This window comes from Gouania willdenowi, chromosome 21, assembly GCF_900634775.1.
Source record: "Gouania willdenowi chromosome 21, fGouWil2.1, whole genome shotgun sequence".
NCBI classification, from domain to species: domain Eukaryota; kingdom Metazoa; phylum Chordata; class Actinopteri; order Blenniiformes; family Gobiesocidae; genus Gouania; species Gouania willdenowi.
In genome coordinates, this window is record NC_041064.1 from 36,479,001 (window position 1) to 36,500,339 (window position 21,339).

At 40.1% G+C, this 21,339-nt stretch overlaps 1 protein-coding gene across 3 annotated transcripts; it reads right to left on the reverse strand.

The window, feature by feature from the left end:
* Positions 1 to 119: 119 nt before the first annotated feature.
* LOC114455336 (kelch-like protein 10) lies at positions 120 to 11,362 on the reverse strand. Of its 3 annotated transcripts, XM_028436514.1 has the most exons (7): positions 11,137 to 11,362; positions 9,984 to 10,095; positions 6,232 to 6,715; positions 2,246 to 2,860; positions 1,728 to 1,877; positions 970 to 1,320; positions 120 to 266 (listed from the first exon to the last, which is right to left on the reverse strand). In XM_028436514.1, the coding sequence occupies exons 3-6, from the start codon at positions 6,643 to 6,645 to the stop codon at positions 970 to 972; spliced, it is 1,530 nt and encodes a 509-aa protein (XP_028292315.1). In that variant the 5' UTR covers positions 6,646 to 6,715; positions 9,984 to 10,095; positions 11,137 to 11,362; the 3' UTR covers positions 120 to 266. The 3 variants fall into 3 exon arrangements, with proteins under 3 accessions (XP_028292315.1, XP_028292314.1, XP_028292316.1); XM_028436513.1 differs by lacking the exon at positions 9,984 to 10,095; XM_028436515.1 differs by lacking the exons at positions 9,984 to 10,095; positions 11,137 to 11,362 and adding an exon at positions 7,317 to 8,395.
* Between the last annotated feature and the right edge of the window lie 9,977 nt (positions 11,363 to 21,339).

Here is a 21,339-nt window from a genome sequence, read left to right on the forward strand (position 1 = left end):
TGATTTAGACAGATTTGTGAACAATATTTGTAAGAAAAAGGTAATTTATGGATATAAGAAATGTTTTAGATCTTTGAGTTCAGCTCATGAAAAATGGGAGCAAAAGCAAAAGTGTTGCGTTTATATTTTTATTCAGTGTGTGTTTGTCTTCAGTACCAGGGTGTTCCAGCTGGGTCGGTGGTGTTGTGGCTGGAATGAGTGAGGTCGGGGGCTCCACAGCACCTTGTCCGCCTTCCCGCAGCAGCCTCGTCCTCACGGATGCAGTCCTGAAAGTTCAAAGAGACACAATTGCAGCTATAGAAGAAGTGGCCAAGGAGTTACGGGACATAAAAGTTTTCTTAAGTGACGTAAATTCCACTCTGTAACAGTTGGTGGAGAAATAAAACATTTTGACTCTTTTGCCTGCGTTTGTTAAAAGTTGAGGAAAGGAACTGAAAGGGACTACATGTGGACTCGATATATGGAACAATGAAATAGCTACCATACAGGAGGAAAATGCTTTACCCCATTCTGAAAGACAATAGAAGAAACAAACAAGCTAAATAGATAAATTATACAGGAATTCAACCGCAACCACCTGGCTTTTTTAAATCATATATGGAGATTCCAATTAACCCCTCTGGCACAACCCCCCCCACACACACACTCCGACATGCACTATCAACTGTGGGACCTTATATAGATAGGTGTGTAAATGTGATTTCTTAGATTTCTTATTTTCTTAAATTAGCAAAATCTAAAAAAACTTATTCTCAATGTCATTTATGTATTTTGTGTAAAATTTTAAGGAAAGAGGTTAATTCTATAAGATATGGAATAAGGCTGTAACATAACAAAATGCCGAAAAAATGATGCGCTGTGAATACTTTCAGGATGTACTGTATATGTACATAGTGTATATTACAAAAGAGCCAGGTTTAGATGAACTAATTTGGTCGGTTCGTATGGAGAGCATCACGGGTCTTATACCTAGTCCTCAGAAATGGGCTCCTCTTCATTCTCATCAATGGGTAGAACGTAACAGGGAGCAGAGTACTCATCCATGAGGGGAAATCCAGACAGCAAAGGACATTTCAGGGCGCTGCGGGGTGCGTTCAGCTCGCACACCTGGAACCAGGAGTTTGTGGTGGAGTCGTAGCACTCGACACGGTTGCTCAGAGTTCCGCACCAACCACCAACAACAAAGACACGCTTGTCGACGACTGCTATGCCAAAGTTGCTGCGGGGTGTCAACATTTTGCGGACATTGCGCCATGTGTTGGTCACTGGGTTGTAAGCCTCAGCAGAAGACAGACGGTGGGTTCCAGTGAATCCACCAACCTGTGGGAGTAAATAAGCCAGTCAGTCATCTGCGTATAAAGTAGATCTGCAATGTCTAAACATTAGTTAGTGTTGAAACATCTAAAACATAATGCAAAACAGTAAAAGCTAATTATTAACACTGAGGGCCACAAGACAGCAGCTCTGCAGCCACGACCCATTGCAGCCCCCAGTGCAGAGGGCTCCACCCTAGGAAACACTGGGATAGTAATCCTAAACAAAATAAAACTGTAAGAACATAAAATATAACAATTATAAAACTACTAAAACTATAAAAACAACAAAAGATAACAATAAAAACATGAAAGATAACCATCCTGAAATGAATTAATAATTAGTTAAAAGCTAATTTGAAAAAGTGGTTCTTGAGCCTGTTCTTAAAATAAAATAAAGCTATAAATACTCACAACAAAAACTTCGTCCATATAAGTGACAACCCCGGGTCCACTACGAATTGTGCTCATGGGGGCAATCGGTGTCCACTGGTTTGTGCTGGGGTTATAACACTCAGCGGTATGCAGGCTATGTTCCCCAGTGAAACCACCACAAATGTAAATCTGAGGGCAAAAAAAGAAGAGTTTGTTAAGCTTTGGTTTTCTTTTCAAAATGTCCATGAGAGACTACAGCAAAAAAATAATAATTGTTGGCTTTGAAGGAAAACAGATGAAAAAACTTCAATTAAAAATGTTTCCTTCTTCTTTGATGTTTGATGCAGGCGTGTTGCAGCCGACTTATTAAAGCTATTTGATTTGTAGAACCAGTACTGAGCCCTCTTTGAGCTGGTTTTCCTGGCTCTCTACATTACTGCTGTATTATTTACTGCATTGATAAATGGTCACTACAACCCAAATCTTGTTGAACTTGGTGCAGTTGTGCTAGTATTACTCACAAAGAGAAATATCTATAGAATTATACCATCACCTACCTTGTCTCTCAGCGTGGTGCAGCTGGCATCACTCCTAACACTATTCATTGGAGAAATGAATGTCCACTGGTTGGTTTCCGGCTGGTAGACTTCAGCCGTTTTTAGTCGATCAACTCCATTAAAGCCTCCCATGGCGTAGATGCACTCGTCCAGCACAGCCACACTCACATAGCAGCGTCGCTGGTGCATTGGTGCCACCTCATTCCAAGTCTGTGTGAAAAACTGGAACCTGTGCACACTGTTGAGCCACTCTGTGTCTTTCCTGCCCCCCACAATGTAGAGATATTCATTGAGGAAGGCGGAGCCGTGGTAAGCTACAGGATGCATCAATTTGCTCAGTGGTCCTCTGAACCAGCAGTCAGTTCTGTAGTCATAGGACATAATTTCATCAGTTGGATTGAAATCAGTCCATCCTCCAGTGGCCAATAGAATGCTGTTTGGCAAGCGAGGGACAGCGATTTCATGGTAGATTCCAGGCGTAGAGTTTTCTTCAAGTTCACTCATGATTTTGATGGCATCAAGGACCATGAGCTTGGAATCATCGTTTGCTGTCACCACATCATTGGTTAACACAGTGAGCTGGAGGTAAGTAGGACTTAACAGTCCCAGTCGCACCTAAACAGCAAGAAGGCAAAAGTCATCATTAGAAAAGCCTAAAAACATCCAAGTATGAACACAATTCTCAATCCCTATTCCTGGGTTCATGGTTATTCTCATTGAAAATGCTGTAGGTTTCGACAAATCTTCTTTTAAAGGTTGTATTGTAGGAAACTGCTTTAACTCATCTACACCCTCAGGAAGTCTGCAGGGAATAGTCTCCTCAGCTCATTATACAGCTTCTAATTCACTTCTTCACTTCACATCTAGATCTGAACCCACTCTCTTACATGTTTGTTGCTATCTAGGGCTGGGCCATATGCACCAAACTCATATCTCAATATTTGTTCTCTAAATGGTGACATACAATATTAAGTAATCCTTGATATTTTTAACTCAATAAAGTCTTCCCTGAAATACCATTCAGAGTTAAATTTGCGAATGCAAAATGCCAAAATAAAAATCTTGATGTATCTTGATTCTCAATATATTGCCCAGGCCTAATGCTATCATGTTATTAATTGATTTCCTTTGTTTTTCATGCTAACAATGGTCTGCTGGTTGGCCACTCTAAAGGCATTTTAAAGAATACCTTCATAGCTATAAGACGTCAAATTCCCTTTTACAATAAAAACACTTTATTTTAATTTTTTTCACTTTGTCTGCACATGCTGTTAAAGGTCAACACTACAAGAAGTGCAATCTTTTAAAGACAGCAATGCATGTTTTGTTATTGCAATTAAATAAATGATTTTTTTTTTTTTTTTTTTAATTGTGACCATCACCAGCCCTCCCTAAGGAAGTGTAAGAAACACTTTATTAGAGGGAAGATATAAAAAGAGAGGGCAGTGTTACACCTAGGTGAGGGGGAAGGGAACAGGGAAGAGGGAGTCAGTGTAGGAAATGGAGTGCAGCATACTTTCTGCAGTGATTGAGCTCTGATTGCCATAATTCTGTGGTCTGTCTGTAGTACTAACATGAGCCTGACTTGTAAATGGTGTGATTTTCTTGGATGTGCTGTAGGGATGTAACGATTCACTCAACTCCCGATACGATTCGATTCACGATACTGGGTTCACGATACGATTCTCTCACGATTTATTTTACAAAATGGGACTGTAGTCAAATGATGACTGAAAAATATTCCTGAAAAATAGAAAATGCTGTATTATTTTCCTTTTATTTTTCATTGTCAAAAGCATCCTAAATCCTAAATAAAGGAATAATACAAATGAAGAAGCCTATTAATTTAAATTCTGGTTCTATAGTAAACAATGCAAAACTGCATAATAATTATTTTTCTTTTTAAAAGTGCAACTGAAAATGTATTTTGTGCCTTAACAATTGGACTTTAAAAAAAAAAAAAAAACAGTCATTGCACTGATTTACGTCAGATATTTGTTTGAACCAGCAGAGGGCACTGGTAACCCGGTGGTCGGTTGGCATGCAGCTATCTTGCAGTGAAGAAGAGATGCTATGCTAGCAGACAGAGCTAATAGAAAAATGTGACATACAGATATTCACGTAATATTACAGATATTCTTTCGGTGCTAAAGGGGTAAAGAAATATTTATAAACATGTTGAAGAGTAGAAGACGACCAGACAGAAAGTAGAAGCACTGCGTACACGGCTGAACAAGAGAAGGGATAAATATATAGCGCCCTCTGCTGTTTAAAAAAGTACTGCGATTCAATTTTCAAAGTATAGATGTCAATCGTGATACCTATGAATCGATTTTTATCTGCCTTACGATTAATCGTTACATCTCTAATGTGCTGTGTATGAACCACAGACACATGGCGAGATGGAATGGGAATGAGAAGAGCATTCAGTCTGTCAGAAATTGTTGTGGTGATGTGACTAAAGCACATTTAAGACCTATCTAATCTGAAATTAACACAATTTAATACTTTTCAAAGCCTTTTATTTGTAAAAAGAATTTATAAAACTTTTTAACTCACTCAGTGCCATTGACGAGATAACTCGTTATTCATGTTTTTCACGGAGATTAGTAGAAAACACCCTGGTGGAGGTCCTTCATCAATATCTAAGCTGTAGTGTGATGTAGTATCCAACTGGTGCCCTGAAGGTGGCAGCAGTGCACCTTTAGATGAGAGATTAGCCACTGATGACGGAGTTTACGAGACAGAAAATGGTGCTACGAGAGATGACGTCAATGTTCCTACCAGCGCACAGCAGCGCACGCCCGACCAGAGCATGTGTGGAACTTTAGTCGACTATTAGAGAGTGTGGCGATGGTGAGATAAAACCATAAAAAAAACGGGGGAAGCACTGACACGCGGCATGTTCGGGAGGAAGAGGAAATTGCGTGTGTGCAGACTGACAGGAGAGAACGCCAAAATACAGTAAGAAGTCCATTGAACTCACCTAGATAGAAAAATAATAATAATTTTGCCATCAAAAGCCAGTGTGAAGCTTTGGGATGTTATTATGTTTGTGGTTACTGAGGTCTTAGGTTTAGTGTACAGGGTGGAGATCCTATTGTATGAATGATTCTCCAAAGCCAAATTTGTCAAGGACAGCAAGGAGGAATGACCAGTTGACTCTATCGAATGCTTTTTCTGCGTCAAGTGACAAGATTAGTGTTTTCTTTTTAGAGTTCTGTGCCATGTTGATCAAATTAAACAGTCTTCTCACACTGTCTGTGGAGTGTCTATTTTTAATAAATCCTGTCTGGTCTTAATATATAATTGAGTGCTTTGAAAATCATTTTTATGTCTGTGTTAATAAGTGAGATGGGACGGTAGCTTGAGGGTAACATGGGGTTCTTCTCTGGTTTAAGTGATAATGTTCGCTGTATTCATGTGACCTCCTACATAACCTTTATTTTTAATCTCTGTAACTTCTCTGAAAAAAACGGAGCCAGCATTGACTAGAAGTGTTTTAGGAATTCAGCAGGGAACCCATCTGGACGGAGTGAGTTGCCTGTTGACATGCTATCCAAAGCATTTCGTAGTTCTTGTAAGGTTAATGGTGAGTCTAAGGTGGTTTTCTGTTCTATGGTGAGCTGCGGTAGGTTTAACTTATTGAGGGAGGTTTTAATATCTTCAGGGTCAGGGTTGATGAAGGTTTTGATAATAATCATGAAAAACCTTCATAATGTCCTGAGGTAAGTTTAAAGTTTGACCTAAATTATCAGAAATTGCCACTATAAAATATTTTTCTTTGTTGTGTTTAAGCTGATTTGCTCAGGAGTTTTTTTCCATGAAAGTTCAGATGGGTTTGCTGCGTATTCGACTGTAAGTTTCTTAATTATTTCTTCAATTGCTTTTTCTACTATCTGTTCCTGTTTTTTTCTTATAAGAAGAGTATGATATGAAACAATTAATCTAAAAGCTCAAATGATGTAAAGACACATTATAATTACCTTTGATAAGAGAGTAGTGATGTTGTCCCGTCGTTCATTAGGCATGTGGGCGATCCACTTTAAGATGCTTTCAAAGACTGTGCTCTCCTGCTGTACATTAAGTCCATTACATTCCAGGATGTCAGCCAGCTCATGCACTTGAAGCTGAAGAAAGTCTTCTAATTTCACAACCTCTTCAAAATGATCACAGATGAAGATAAACACCCTTTTCTGCAGGACGGGAGAATAAATGGTGTTTGTCACCTGCCACACCCTGACACAGTTCTCTGGACTCAGATGATTGTCAACGAATTCAGAGCAGACGTCGACAAGGCTTCTTATATTGTAGCGATCAGCTGCGATCATCAGATCAAAGACGTTGTCGTTGGTCAGAGTGACATTGTTGGTGTATGCAAAGGTAATGATCAGCTCCATTATTTCAGGAGTTACCTCATCAAACACAAACACCCTGCGTTCAGGTTCTGACCAGTCAAAGATCAGGGCGCTGTGAGTCAAGAAGGAGAGACAAGTGGGATTAGTGAGAAAGAAAACATTTCTAAAACATGCAACATAAACAGTATATCAACAGTGACAAACATGTATTATCTTCTATGATTAAATGACCAGCCCTGCCTAAGGAAGGGTAAGAACAAATTAAAGGGAGAATATAAAAAGAGAGGGCAGTGTTACACAGTGGTGAGGGAGAAAGGAAGAGGGAAGAGAGAGTCAGGGTAGGACAATGGAAGGGGTGGGTATAGAGTCAACTTCTTTGATTGTGCTGAGAGTGATAGATAGATAGATAGATAGATAGATAGATAGATAGATATATCTCCTGCCTGATGGCAGAAGCTCAAACAAGTGGTGACTTGAAGTGTGCTTCCAATACATCGCTCCGGAGACATTGAACCCACCTCCCTTCCCCCAGAGGAGAAAGGGAGGCCTGCTGGGAACCCTGAGTGCGCATTGGATGGGGCAAGAACGCCACGCCTGCAGGCGCAGAGTGGGGTTTTGGTTCCAAGCGACAGATGGCAAACCAGGCCAGAAGCATTGCCCACACACCCCCATGAGCGCGGGGATGTAGAGTGCCTGATGGGTGCAGAGCTTACCCATGGCAAGGGCTGATGCTGTTTGTGGGGGTGAAAGAGAGACCCAGACCCCCCTGGAGGAAGCAGATCAGCCCTGAGCCCCCTCGGTGAGGATGGGGGACCGCCGAGTTTGCAGTGGTATTTCTCCACTCTCCTCTGTTGCCCTCTCCCTTGGTCTGTATTAACCAACACTTAATTTTTAAAAACGTTGTCCGTGTTTATCTGTGGTGCAAGTGACGTACAAATCTGAGTGCCGTAAATCTGTCGTTATGGCCTCCTGAGGCCCCCCCAGGGGTCAACAGAATTTGGAACCACTGCTCTAATTAATGGATACCTTCTACCTTGTTTAAAAGTATGAAGTAGCCTCAAAGTGAGGAAAAGAAAAAAAAGATGCATAAAAAATCGTGATAATTGTTAATAGAATCGTAGCACCCTGAATCATAATCGAATCGTGTGGTTCTTTAGATGGGACACCCCTAGTGGTTACCAGGATGAGGTGAGTCCCTCACTGTGTTCCTGGCTTTTGTGAGACAGTGGGAATTGTATCCATTGGAGGGAGAGTGCAGCCAATGATCTTCTGAGCGGTGGTGATGACTCTGGAGTGCTTTTCTGTCTATCTGGCAAATTAAACAGACACAGTCCGTCAGTATGCTCTTTATGGAACATAGATGAAACTTTAACAGCAGCTTCTCAGAAAGTTGTTTCCTGTAGAGTTCGAAGAAATACAGTCCCTGCTGGACCTTCTTCACAATAGCTGTGGTGTCCAGGTGAGGTCCCCCTTGATGATGACGCCCAGAAACTTGAAGTCAGCCACCTTCTCCACACAGGCCCCCATTGATGAACAGTGGATGGATGTTTGTTTTTTTCCCTCTGTAATCCACTACCATCTCTTTGGTCTTTGCAGTGGTGAGGAACAAGTTGTTGTCCTTGCACCATCCTGACAGCCTCTCTACCTCGTTGCAGTAGGCGGTCTCATCCACCCCGGAGATGAGCCTGAGTCATGGTGTCATTCGCAAACTGTATGATGTTGTTGCTGAAGTGAAAAGGGAAAAACCTTCCAAACACCTTCGAAAGAGGAACTATTCTTGAACTGGAGGAATGCTAACAACGTCTGGCAGGGAACAAGGCCAACACAAAAAAAGATAGAGAGGACAACACTGACTACAGATGGACGTTCAGAAGAAATCAAGAATGTTTGACCAGAGAGACATGTAAACCCATGTAAATCTGCGATGGTAAAACAGGGGACGGGACCCGGATAAGCAAACTGCTTCTCTCGTCTCCTTTTTCGGCATGTACAAAAAAAGGAAAAAAAAAAAAAAAAAAAAAAAAGTGAATGTAACCATGTCGGAAATAAACTGAATAAATAAATAAATAAATAAATAAATAAATGATGCTGTCGGCATAGTTGTACAAGGTGAAGAGCATGCAGCCCTGTGGGAATTTGATGCTGAGGTTGAGGGCTGTGGAAGTGTGGGTGCCTACCCTGACCTTCTGGGAACAGTCAGACAGGAAGACCAGAATCCACCAGCAGATAGTCATTAATTCCCAGGCCTGTTAGTTTCTGCGCCAGCTTGTGTGGGAGTATGGTATTGAATGCAGAATTAAAATCCACAAAGCATTCTGATGTAGGTCCCTGGTTGCTCCAAAAGAGACAGATTGGCCCGGAGGGTAGTGGCTACTGCATCCTCTGTGGACCCATTCTCCCTATAGGCAAACTGGTGTCTAGCTAAAGTTGGTGGAAGACAGGCAACGATGTGACTCCGGGCCAGCTTCTCTAATCACTTCATGATAAATTGAGTGAGTGCCACTGGTTTGTAGTCATTGCGGGTGCTTATGTTGTGTTTTTTCTGCAGCGGGACTATGGTGGAAGACTTCAGGCAGGGTGGAACAGTGGATTGGACTTTTGAATATGCTGGTGAAGACTCTGGCAAGCTTTTCTGCGCAGCCCTTCAGCACACATGCAGTAACACCATCAAGTCCAGCAGCATTCCTTGGGTTCACCTCCCTCAAGATGTGATGCACATCTTGTTCCACCACTGTGATGCAGGAACTGCTCTGAGCAGGTGGCTGAAGTGCACCTAACTTCGATGGCTCAATCTCAAAGGGGGCAAAGAAGTTTTTGAGCTCCTCCCTCAGCTGAGGGTTCCCATTGGAGTCTGTAATTGGTGATGTGCTGAATACCTTGCCAGACCTGCCTCAGCTGGTCTCTCAAGATAATTGACCAAATTTTTTCAACAAGGAGAACGGGCAGAGGTGAGGCCGCCTGTCCTAGCGTAACGCTTGCCGCGGGATACGCGATGGACTCGTGGGAGTGGAGGATTGTGTGTCTGTCCATCCTTTCTGTGGAGGACATGAAAGACATCTACATGATTGGAATTGTGATAGCAGGTATGCTGTTGATTGGAGATGGCAGCTATCTTACCAAATTACATCGGCAGCTGTTTTGGGAAGGTTGCCAGTCATTTCGGATGGATTGGGCAGAGCTCTCAACACTCACACTAATGCAATAAACAAACTCAGATTGTCTACGCGGGTTGAAATTAAGCTTGGAGAAGTTGATTGGATTTACTGCTGAGAGACAAACTGTAGGCTGCATGGAAAAATTGTGCTGCCGGCCAAAAAACAAATCCTTATCTGCATTCGGCTCCATCACAGCCAGCCATCAAGGCTGGGTTATCTATTCACAGCAATGTTGTGTCGACTGAAGCTCTGTCCCCCTCTTCCTCATCCTTTCCCCACCGCCACCTGGAACTTTGTTTTTGATCTCTGAGGTCATCTCACATCATCTGCGCCTGGGCTGAAATCAGTACAGAATGGGATCATGTTTCACCGCCTTCTTTGGCCCCACACCCCCTCTCTCTTCCATGCAGTGGCTGCTGGAGGGACTCTGCACTTGCGCGCCCTCCAGCAGCTGGCTGCAATCCTCCCATCCACAAGTCTCCTCCCCCCGACCACACGTGCTATGTTCTGAAATTGTTTTGTGATTGTGTGGTTTTTTTTATGATGTGCCTCTGTGTGCCGAGGTCTTGTTTTTCCTGACCCCACACTGCGCCACTCCACACTCTCTAAACGGGGCATAGTCTGGGATCTGTCTGGGGCGATCCACACCCCACAAAAGGTCCCCCCACACCCCATAAGACTGGGACGGCACAGAGAAACACCCAGCCACACCCCCAAAGGCCCAGCGCACCATCTAGATGTATTTAAGCTCTGCGTGGTGGCCAAATCAACCACAGAAGGGCCGGGCCCCAACCCAACAGACCTGAATGTGTTGTCCCACCCAGCACCCTCCATTTGGGAATGGAGAGATACCTCCTTATCTTCTTTGTGAATGTGTGTGGTTAGTGAATGTATGAGTTGTAAATCAAAGAAAGGGGTTGCTCTCCACCCAACCATCATGGATATAGGTGTATGTGGTGCATTTGCTCCGGAGGGTAGAGGGCAGCGGTTGTTCCTTCTAGGGGGATTTATCCCCTCCCACCCCATGATGTCAAGCGTCGCTGTTTGAGAACCTCTGGTTCAAGTGCTTGCATATAACTTTGAGCACATTGAAACATCACTAAATATGAAATCTTAATCTTATGGCTTCACATTATGAAAATAAAATAAAATCCAAACACACATTGACTTTAAACGCTAATTGGGGTGATCTACCTTCAACTGTAGTTATGCATGTTTGTATATGAACCGAAAACATGATCAAATATGGTGCATTGCAACTGAAATTTCTTCATATCTTTTGTCTGCATGTAAAACATGTTGAAAGACAGAATGAGTTTGTGCTTCTTTATTCTAATTTCCCTGAATTTTATGAAGTTAAATTTCCTCTAATTCTCACCTGAAGTATGGCATACAGGCACACATGATGAGTTTGTGCACCGGAAACTCCTCATCTCCAACTTTGATGACGGCATCACACAATTTTCTTTCTAAGCGATGCTCATTGAGTGTCTTGCCTGACATCAAGAAAATTACTCTTTTGACGGACCAATCAGTATCATCCATTCTGATTTGAAAAGTTTTCTCAGAAAACACAGGGGTAATTCAAACACTTGTCAAAGGATTAAAACCCAATGGTAGAATCAGTTTAGAACCTGGAAGTTCTTTCTCATCACTAGTACCTTGACGTCATCACACAGCAAGGTTTCCTTTGTTACGTCATCACACGTCAGATGATTCAGTGTTGCATTTAAATATGTTCCAATGTGTGCTAAATCAGTGATGGGAAACTGAAGGCCCGGGGGCCACATGACCCCCAAAACAGAACCCCATGTTCAATTACAGTTCAAGTACAATTAAAGCTGCAAGCAGCGTTGAATGGGCCCTCGCAAAAACATGCATGTCGGGATGTGGTGCATGTTGAGGTGTGTTGCACGTCAGTGTGTGGCAGAAATGTTAAAGTGTTGAGACTTAGCTGACGATGTGATTTCAGCTCTGAATGTCAAAGTGAATTTCTGTGATTGCAACCATGTCTGAAATGAACTGAATAAATAAAAAATAAAAATTTTCAAGGATTATATCACAATGTTCTGTGCAAATATAATACCTGGGGTTAAGCCATAACTATTTTTTTTGGCAAACTCTTATTATCTTCCATAAGTGTAGCACATCATCCAAGTGAACAGGCTGCTAAGAGAATTATTTAAATCTCTAAAGATTCATCTTTATTGTCAAGATGGTTTTATAACACAACCAAAAAACCATGTATGTTTAAAACAAAAATATAGATGTGTGAAGTACTTCAACAGTGCAGTGTTGAATGCAAGACATATATTTATAATCTGACACCATGTAGTTGGCAGACATTCGACAATCAGGCAAAGGTGATCAAAGCCAGCAAAGGCTAAGAAAAACTAAGAAAAGCAGAAAATATATCACACAATAAAAGCACACAAGGCAACAATGACAAATACACAAAAATAAGATTTTAACTTCCACTTTAAACTATCATGTATTTAGTGCTAATGAACTAGATTGATGTGATATTTTGATTTGCTCATTGATAGCGGATATGCAAAAATAAGCCATTGGGCTTCAGTGTTTATCAATTTCTGACAAATTATCATGTATTAAATTATTTTATTTTTGTTTTTCAAACTGAAATAAAGTGAAGTAATGGCAGGGAAATACACAAAATCACAAATAGACATACAGTATAATGAAAACAAATGTACACAAATGACTTAATAACATGGTAAGTAAACATTTTTTTCTAAAAAACACATCAAACTACAAAAAAACACACAAAACAACAAAAATACACAAAATGATAAAAAATACATTGAAATGACATGAAAATACACAAAATGATCCAAAAACACACCAAAAGAGCTCATAAATACACAAAATAACAGGAACAATGAATTAATATTTTGATTATTGGTTTTAATTATAATATAATTATAAATTATTTATTTTTCGATTTCCGATCATCTACAGTACCTATAAGTTTGAAAGTGTCAGTATTTTGTGCTTTTCATAGCCCAAATCGCTAAACATTGCTACTTCCTAACCGCTGTAAGCCAGGAGGAGGCCACATCCCTTCTCAAAAGCACATTGCTGCTCTACCTCTGTTCCCATAGCATGTTTTTATGTATTTGTGCATGTGCAGTCAGTTCCACAAGATTAAAACCAGTTATGTAAAAAGGCAGCTCTCTACGCTGCCTTTGGACGTAACCGCGCTATGCTAAATGCTATACGTAAGTTCACAGTGCATTAGTGAATTGATATCACGTGACCGCTGCTGCTACGTTCTCGAGCAAAAAGCGGGATGACACTACAGTCAGGATGACAGCGCTAGAGACGATAAAGAAACTTTTTTTTTTGAGGAAAAATGACAGCTTTTAAAAGATGGGAGACCAACACCTGAGCTACCAGAGCTTCAGCAAAGGTAAGGTCAGAACATTGTTCACATTTTCCACAGTGAATGGAAGTATTGACTTTGTGGATGGCCCTCACTGAGGCTGTTCTGAGTTGTTGTTGTCTCCATTTTCTCCGTGTTTCTGTGTTTCGGATGTGCTGCCGTGTCATGAGATATATCTTGTTGGGAGATTATGGAGGCTATATTAAATAATTGTTTATGTTTCTTTAATGGTGTTTTACGTTGTTGATTTTGTTAGATGGCTAAATGCTTGTTCATGTGGATCTTGTTGGGTTTTTTCTTTTATTATTATGAATTTTATATTTTGATAAGTGCATTGAGATGACTTTGTTGTAAATTGCGCTATACAAATAAAGTTGAATTGAATTGAATTGAATTAACACTTGCCAGCAGGAACATGAAATTGTCATTGGTGTTGACATTGGTGGTCTCGATTTGGAACGCCCTGCCTACCCAACCCTAGTGCTCACGGCACGTCACTAAATATACCAATGTCCTAAAATGGGTGGGCTCTCCAGTGATTGGCTCTGGCCTGCATTGTTTTAGAACTCCAGTGATTGGCTCTGGCCCGCATAGAACACAGGTGATGTCATCAACAGTGATGTCATCAGAGTTTCAATCAGAATGTTGTAACTGATGATGTCATGATAGACGTGGGTTAAACTGAACGGGACATGAGAGGAGCGTCTGAGCCGCATGCACTATTATTATTTCTATTACTACTACTGTGTGCGAGGCAAGCAGTAGTAGTGCAGCAGAAACACCTCAGCAGCAGGAGGAACGCTTTAACACTTCAGATTTGTATGTACACCTCTTTGTACATCCAACCTTCAAACACATACTCATTTGGCCATAATTGACAACTCTACTTAAGCTCCTCCCAATATATGAATTCAAACCTCTGATGGGCACTGTACTAGTTTACAAAATGACAATAAAACACACACAAACCATTTGTTGTCTAATACTGACATGAATGTTGATCATATGAGACTCAGATCAGATACAGTCACATGTTTGTGGCCTCGCCCCCTGTGATAAACCCTTCTTTATTTCAGCTTTTCTGCAGGGATATTGATGGTATGTAATTTTTTTTTTTCTTTACCTTTCTTAAATTTTTAGCTTATGTACAAAAATATGTATTTGTATTTTGATTGCCAAAATCAATCAATCAATCAATCAATTACGGAAGCATATTGTATTCATTAATAAAAAAAATAGATAAATCTGTTTTTCTGAATAATACATTATATATTTGATTTGTTCTTTTGGGCTATTTTATTTTTTTTTTTAAATTATTGTTAATTTAAATGTTTTGTGGAGTAACTTTTTCGTTCTTTTGTTTGTGCAAATTTTTTCCCTATTTTTGTGACGCATTGATGCATTTATTTCTTCATTGAGAGCCAAACATGGCCGACTTGTTTAATTTGATAAAAATGTACTTTCAACTTGGTTTAAGCAATGATATTTATGGTATTACAATTAATCCATGGACTTTACGCCGGCACCTGAGGATTTAGCGGTTGTTCAGAAGGAATGAACATTCAGATCTGTGTGACATAACGACGTTACTCCAGGATCAGCTGGCCAGATGTGGCATGTCCCATGGAAATAAAATGAAGCATTTGAAGTGCATTCAGGCTGCTACGTTGTCACTCAAGATACAGTCAGGGGACTGATGAAAATTCTGGATCTGCACGGTTTGCAGCTGAGGCCCCGGAATCCATAGGATGGATGTTCTCGCGGGATTTTCAAAGAGCAGGATGTATAAAACAAACTCCATAGTGACACCACGGTGGTTAGTGTAACTGTGTATCACGGCGCACAGCTGATTAGTTACTGTAACTAGAGGATGGATACCCGACCTTACCCTGACGGGTCGGGTTCAGACAGATATAGGGAATTGGTGGTGGTGTTGGTCACATGGTGTGGTTAGCGTGCAGCGTTCTTCCTTTCCTGCTGCAGCTGCTGTAGCTGAAGAATGCAGCTTTAACTGTAACAGTGAGAAAAGGATCCCAGTGGAGGGAGGATGGAGCAGAGGAATAACTACATGGATTATCATTATCTTTGACACATGGATTATATAAATAGATCCCATGGGTCTCTTGAGTGCACTGCGCCCCTGTTTGTGTTTGACGTTCTCTTGTTACCCGCGCGCTGATCTGATGTTGACATTAACAGTTGTTTGTTAATGAAATCAATGCTTACCACTAAATGAAACGTGAATATGTCATTTCTTTAAGAGGTTCTCACTGTAAGTAAGTAAGTAAGTAAGTAATATTTATTTATATAGCACCTTTTACAGACAGGAGTCACAAAGTGCTTCACAATACATACAGTGCATACAATACAATACAAATTACAGTTACAGTCACAAAAATATGATGGTCATAAAACAACCCTTTATCACTGGAATTTTAAAATGCTTTCTGAAACAAATAGGTTTTCAGTTGGCTCTTAAAAGCATCAACGGAATCAAGCAAACGCAAGGAAAACGGAAGATCGTTCCAGAGCGTTGGCGCGACCGCCTGGAAGGAGCGATCTCCTCTGGTCTTGTAACGGGTACGGGGGACCATGAGCAGGTTCTGATCCTGGGACTGTTGGGTCGGACGCTGTCTTCTTCTCATTCTTCTTTCTTTCCGGGGTAGTGGGCCACCTTTCCAAGCCGTCAAGAACACGCACCAGCGTCATGTGACGTCACATCTGCAGTGTGGGAATATTGGACCCGGAACAGCAGAACAAAATGTATGTGAGGCTAAAAGGTGTGTGGGCTCATGCTCTGGTTGTGAGCGTTTCATCAACCACTTGCATTAAAAAAACTTAAAATGAATGTTTATTTTTTCACAAATCCTGCCCTATGCTCCTTTAATTATTCAGAAAGAAAAAACAGATAATTTTTTCCCCAAGTGAATGCAATACGCTTCCATAATCAATCAATTAATAACTAAAAATGATGACCAAATGTGTCCAAACATTTGGTGGGCGTTAATTATAAAAACAATACTTAGCTAAAAAACCCTAAAAGTATTCAGAGGCCAGTGTTTATATAGTGAAGAAAAATCAAGAGCATGTGAATGAACACATGAGAGAAGAATCTTATGGACACAATGACAGGAGGCACTTTGTCTCCAAATGTGACAGTGACCCTCACACTGACCCTCCCTCATTCCCATGTCTCCACTGGGATTAAGCCCTGAACCACAGGTGTGATAATCCCAGACAAACCGGAGCAGCTGAAATTGGTTCTGACGTCCCTCAGGAATCAGTCTGCTTTGATCATCAGAAACAATAGCAGCGCTACAGACCCCCACAATACAGACGCCCCACTGTTCATCCACTCAACAGACACATTTTGATATAACATACATTCAATTCACAAATAAGAAAATAATCTAGAAAAGTTGACCAGATGTAGGAAAACATAGCTCAAAAGAAATGTTATTTAGATTCATTCATTTAAAAAAATATTGACTCCAACATGTCTTTGTCACGTTTTTTTTCCGCCTTCGTCTTCAACAATCGTCATTTGTGCGTGAGCGCTGTTGGTCAAACATAATTCATATAAATCCTCAAAAACATCCATCACATTCAGCTCCATTGTGTTTGTGCATGTCCAATATCTGACCGAAAGACCCCCATGTTGTTTATCCGTTACAGGAAAACGTGATAAACACAATGACTTGTGTGTAATTTTGCACTACAACATGTCAAGTTAGTGCATGTTAACTTTTATTAAATCAGGCCCTTCATCAATTACTTTAGAAATGTGGAACTTATTTTCTCCCAGGGATCAAATATGGAGCATGTGAATGTCAGGTCAGGAAGTTTAGGTTTAAATGAATGAAAGGTAAACCACTAGGGGGCAGCCTTTGCTTATTAATCTACTGTTACTCAGGTAACACACACACACAGCCCATTTTATTCCAGTCTTTGTGTGTTGAATGTGTTTTCCAAAGCAGTAAACATATAGAAAAATAAATGTTTTATGTCATACAAAAAAACATGAATTTCAGGACTCATACATAACAGTATGCATTGGCCTACTTTATGCCTCCTCCTTACAAAACTGTTCAAAACTCTTAACACAGTCTGCAAATCCATCAACTCAACAGTTACTCAAAACACTTCATACACGCCTCAAAAGCAGCTCATTCAACCTCACACGAGCAGTGTTGTGCTAGTTACTGAAAAAAGTAACTAGTTACCGTTACTAGTTACTTGATTCACAAAGTAACTCAGTTACTATTTTGATTACTTATGCCAAAAAGTAATATGTTACTGGAAAAAGTAACTTTTGAGTTACATAGAATTAAAGAATGTATTATTTATTTTGGGTCATTTGTGTCCATACAGCTTCATATCAGTGCTGTAATATGTTTAGCGGAGCTAAACATGTTGGTTGTGAAATTTGGTTTCACGAACCACAAAGAATACATTTGTAAAAGCACAACAAAGAGGAAACACTCGGTGGTGTGTAGGTGACCAGCCATGTTATTGGCAGAAATACTTTTAAACACTTGCTGTACATTCAGCTGACATAAAAATATTGTTTTCAAATATGTAGAATAATCGTGAATTTATCAGTAGCAGTAGTAGTTTAATATTTTAGTCAAATGTATTTAAAAGAAACTAAAACTAAAGAGAGAATGTTATTTAACTGTCGAACCTTGTCAAAATTACTTATTTATATATATTTTTTAAACTAAAAAAAAATGTTTATGGTCTTGGTCTCGGCTTGTCTTGGTCTTGGTCTCGGATAGTGTGGTCTTGAACACAACACTAGTAATACAGTATGTTGTAACAAGACTCAATCAGGAATGCAGCAATTCACTTTTGCATAAGTACTTTATTACCTTAAAAACAATATTAAAAAAAAACTGAAAAATGCAGAATCTCAGAATTCCAGGGGCAGAATACAAATCAAAAGGTAAAACTAACATAACATGTGTACTGTATTTACACCGTCATCTGCAATTGGCCACATGTTTTCATCTACATTACATCATATGTCTTCTCTGGCGAGACACCTTGGGTAGAAGCTTCTTGAATGTCTGATCCATCCCTGGTAGGAGAAATATCCCCACACCCAGCAGTCATTGCATCCAGCAAGGAGAGCTGGTTGTGTGGAGAGCCATCATAAACCTTCCACCTCCATGCTGAAAAAAAAAAATCTATGGGGTTCAAGAAGGGTGAGTATGGAGGTAAAAACAGCACACACATCCTGGGATGTGCAGTGAACCATGCAGTCACTGCAGCAGAGTGGTGGAACACCACATTGTCCCACACAACAACAAATGTTGGAAGTCATCTAAAAAAGGAATTAGCTTCTCTGTGTTGTAGGGGCCAATGAGAGGTTTTATGTAAAAGCAAACCATCATTGGAAAGAGCTGCACACGTTGTAATATTTGCACCTCTCTGGCCTGGTACATCAACTGTTGACCAATGACATTTCTTCCTCTGCGTCTTATTTTCACCAGGTTGAATCCTGCTTCATCCACATATACAAATTTGTGTGGAGTTGGTCTGGCCTCCATCTCCATGACAGTACAATATGCATAGTTATGCATGTCTGCTTGGTTACTCATTGAATAAACATCTTACCAGAATGTGCTGATAATGGACTTGTACGTTACGTTCTCCATTCCTTTCGAAAGGTACTTTGTGTTTTTGCTTCATATGTACCTTATGCCGTTCAAGGACTCTGGTAGTTGTTGTAGTGCTGGCAGTGTTCACGTTGGCAAAGGTTGTGTTGTCTCTCAGCACTCTGTCCAAATTTTCTTCAGCTTTATTGCATTGTTTGTGATGACTGTCAACGAGAGCGGTTTCCTGGACAACTGTGAATATTTGGCCTCTTCCTCCTGTAGGTGGCAACCTATGCTGTTATCAAAATATCTCCCAAACTTCCAGCTGATGTAAAAACTCAATACAGTAATTGTGGGATGCTGGTCTTACCTGTTGGTTTGTCGGAACATTCTCATAATTGATGCAACTGTTGAACGCTGCAAGTTTGGCTGCACCGTTGAACCATGTTTCTAAGAGAAAGTCCATGATTGAGCACATGGTCAATCATCACTGTGGCCCTGATTTCATCAGAGACCACAACTCTTGGTCTTCCTCTCCTTCCTCCTCTTCCTCTCTCTCTACCGATCACCTGCTGCTCTTTGATCCATACTTGCTCAAGAAACAGAATCAGAAACCATTCCTTTTATTGTGATTAGGCCAAATTACAACTACATTCAGCTGTGCGTGGAATGGCATCGTCATATGTTTATTGTCAATTATTTTTATATAATTTTCAATAAATTTCAATGTAGCTGCAGCAGACATTCCCCATGTTATCCCCCATCATTCTGTTTTGAACAAAGTGTGTTAGCATTTGAAAAATGTGCTGTAAAAGTTTAGTGTTTAGGAGGTAGTGAACGAGTGACTGAAGAAAGTTCATGGATTTTGGTGACTGTGGTCACTGAATGCATTTGTGTAAAAGCAATGAAAAGTGATTTACAGTAGGAATGTGCAATATTTTATCGTTTATGATTTATCGTCAAAAACATTCTCACCGGTAAGAATATCATCCCACGATATAAACGATGAATTCCCGTGTTGGAAATTAGCAACGGCCACGGGCCATTTGTCCCTCAATTTAGCCAAGAATGCCCCCCCAAAAAAGCGGAACGTTGTTTACAGAGGCTCTGCACGGTGTGCACCGCCACTGCCCCCCGCACACACCGCCGTCTGTGTGTGAGGTCTCGTCACGTCTACCTGAAGCTACTATGCTGCGATACATCATGAACTACTACTTGGTTAAAACCAGACAACCATCCAACAAAGGGAACCGATTCAAGTTCCTTCATCAGATCCACCCAAGTTTCACAAACACAGGGACAGAGATGAACCTGTAGCAACGATTTTGAACTGGAAACTCAACTAACGCTAACTATGCTAAGCTAATACACCGACACACAGACTGAGCTAAGTGCTAATGCTAACCACTCCATATAAGGAATAGACCAAGTAAAAAGAACACGTCTTACTGTCATAAAAGCCACACAGAGCCATCGATTTGTTTATGGTCAGATATAACACTTGTATGGAAGAATAAAAGCTAAACATGTCACACGTTGTGTGAAATAAATATTAGCATAATAACTAATGTCACTATTCATTCATCCCATTTTGTGAAATGCAATATTTTTTTTGATCATATTTCATCAGCAGTAAAAACACTATTGAAGTTATTTGTGCTTATAATGTGTTTTTTTTTTTTTTTTTAATAATAATTTTATTTCAAGTGAGGAAATAAATGAATTACATACATTAACACTAATAGTAATCCACATGCACAAATATATTTCATAAAATATGAGCTCATGAGCTGTTTGAGTCAGCAGTTATTGTAGCCTTTTTAAATGTGTTGTGGACTAGAGCACAGGTCAGGAATTCTATAGGTTTAATAAATGCCAGGGAAACCACTAGGGGGCAGAATTTGCTTATTAATCTCCATGGTTGGAATTCTGCAGCTTTCTCCTCTAACTTCATAGAGTGAGGTTTTACACTGTGTGAGACACTGGTTCTTTTAACGTGACACAACTTAAAAATAAACTGTGATACTGGATTCCATGGAATCACAAATATTGCCACTGACGCCACATTTCCATCACACGATGTTAATCATCAGCTTTAAGTAGCTTTAAGTTTTGCCCTGAAATCTCTTTAATCCTTGTGCTGTTTTAAATTAAAAAAAAAGAAACACATGCTTTAAAAGTTCTATGTGCTCACAGAGACATTTATCTGTGCTTCCTTTGTTCTTTGTTCCGTCTCACTTCTGACTTCTGCTTTTCAAATCTCACCACACAAGCATTTTTATAGTTATTTAGAGTTTTCAAACTTCTTAAAGTGTATATGACAACATTTTTCATGTTGACGTTAAATGCACCATTTAGCAGCTTTTTAGATCATTTAGTAGTTTTTTTTAGATCATTTAGCAGCTTTTTCAGTCAAAATGACAACTTTGCTTTTGCTGTGCTGCTTTTGGTTGATCTAAAAAACTAGGTAACATTAAAGATGTCGATTTAAACACCTGAGTTTCATTTGTTTATTTATTAATGTGTGGTTAAAGCGCTATGGAAACACTTTTTACACAATTCCATGTCACAAAACATG

What these genes read in the sequence shown, in the direction of transcription:
- LOC114455336 (XM_028436513.1), bottom strand. Translation starts at nt 11,303, where the DNA reads ATGGATGATACTGATTGGTCCGTCAAAAGAGTAATTTTCTTGATGTCA. An exon ending in TCACTACTCTCTTATCAAAG is followed by an intron (nt 2,861 to 6,231) that starts GTAATTATAATG and finishes CTTGCTGTTTAG; the next exon opens with GTGCGACTGGGACTGTTAAG. An exon ending in GCACCACGCTGAGAGACAAG is followed by an intron (nt 1,878 to 2,245) that starts GTAGGTGATGGT and finishes TTTTGCCCTCAG; the next exon opens with ATTTACATTTGTGGTGGTTT.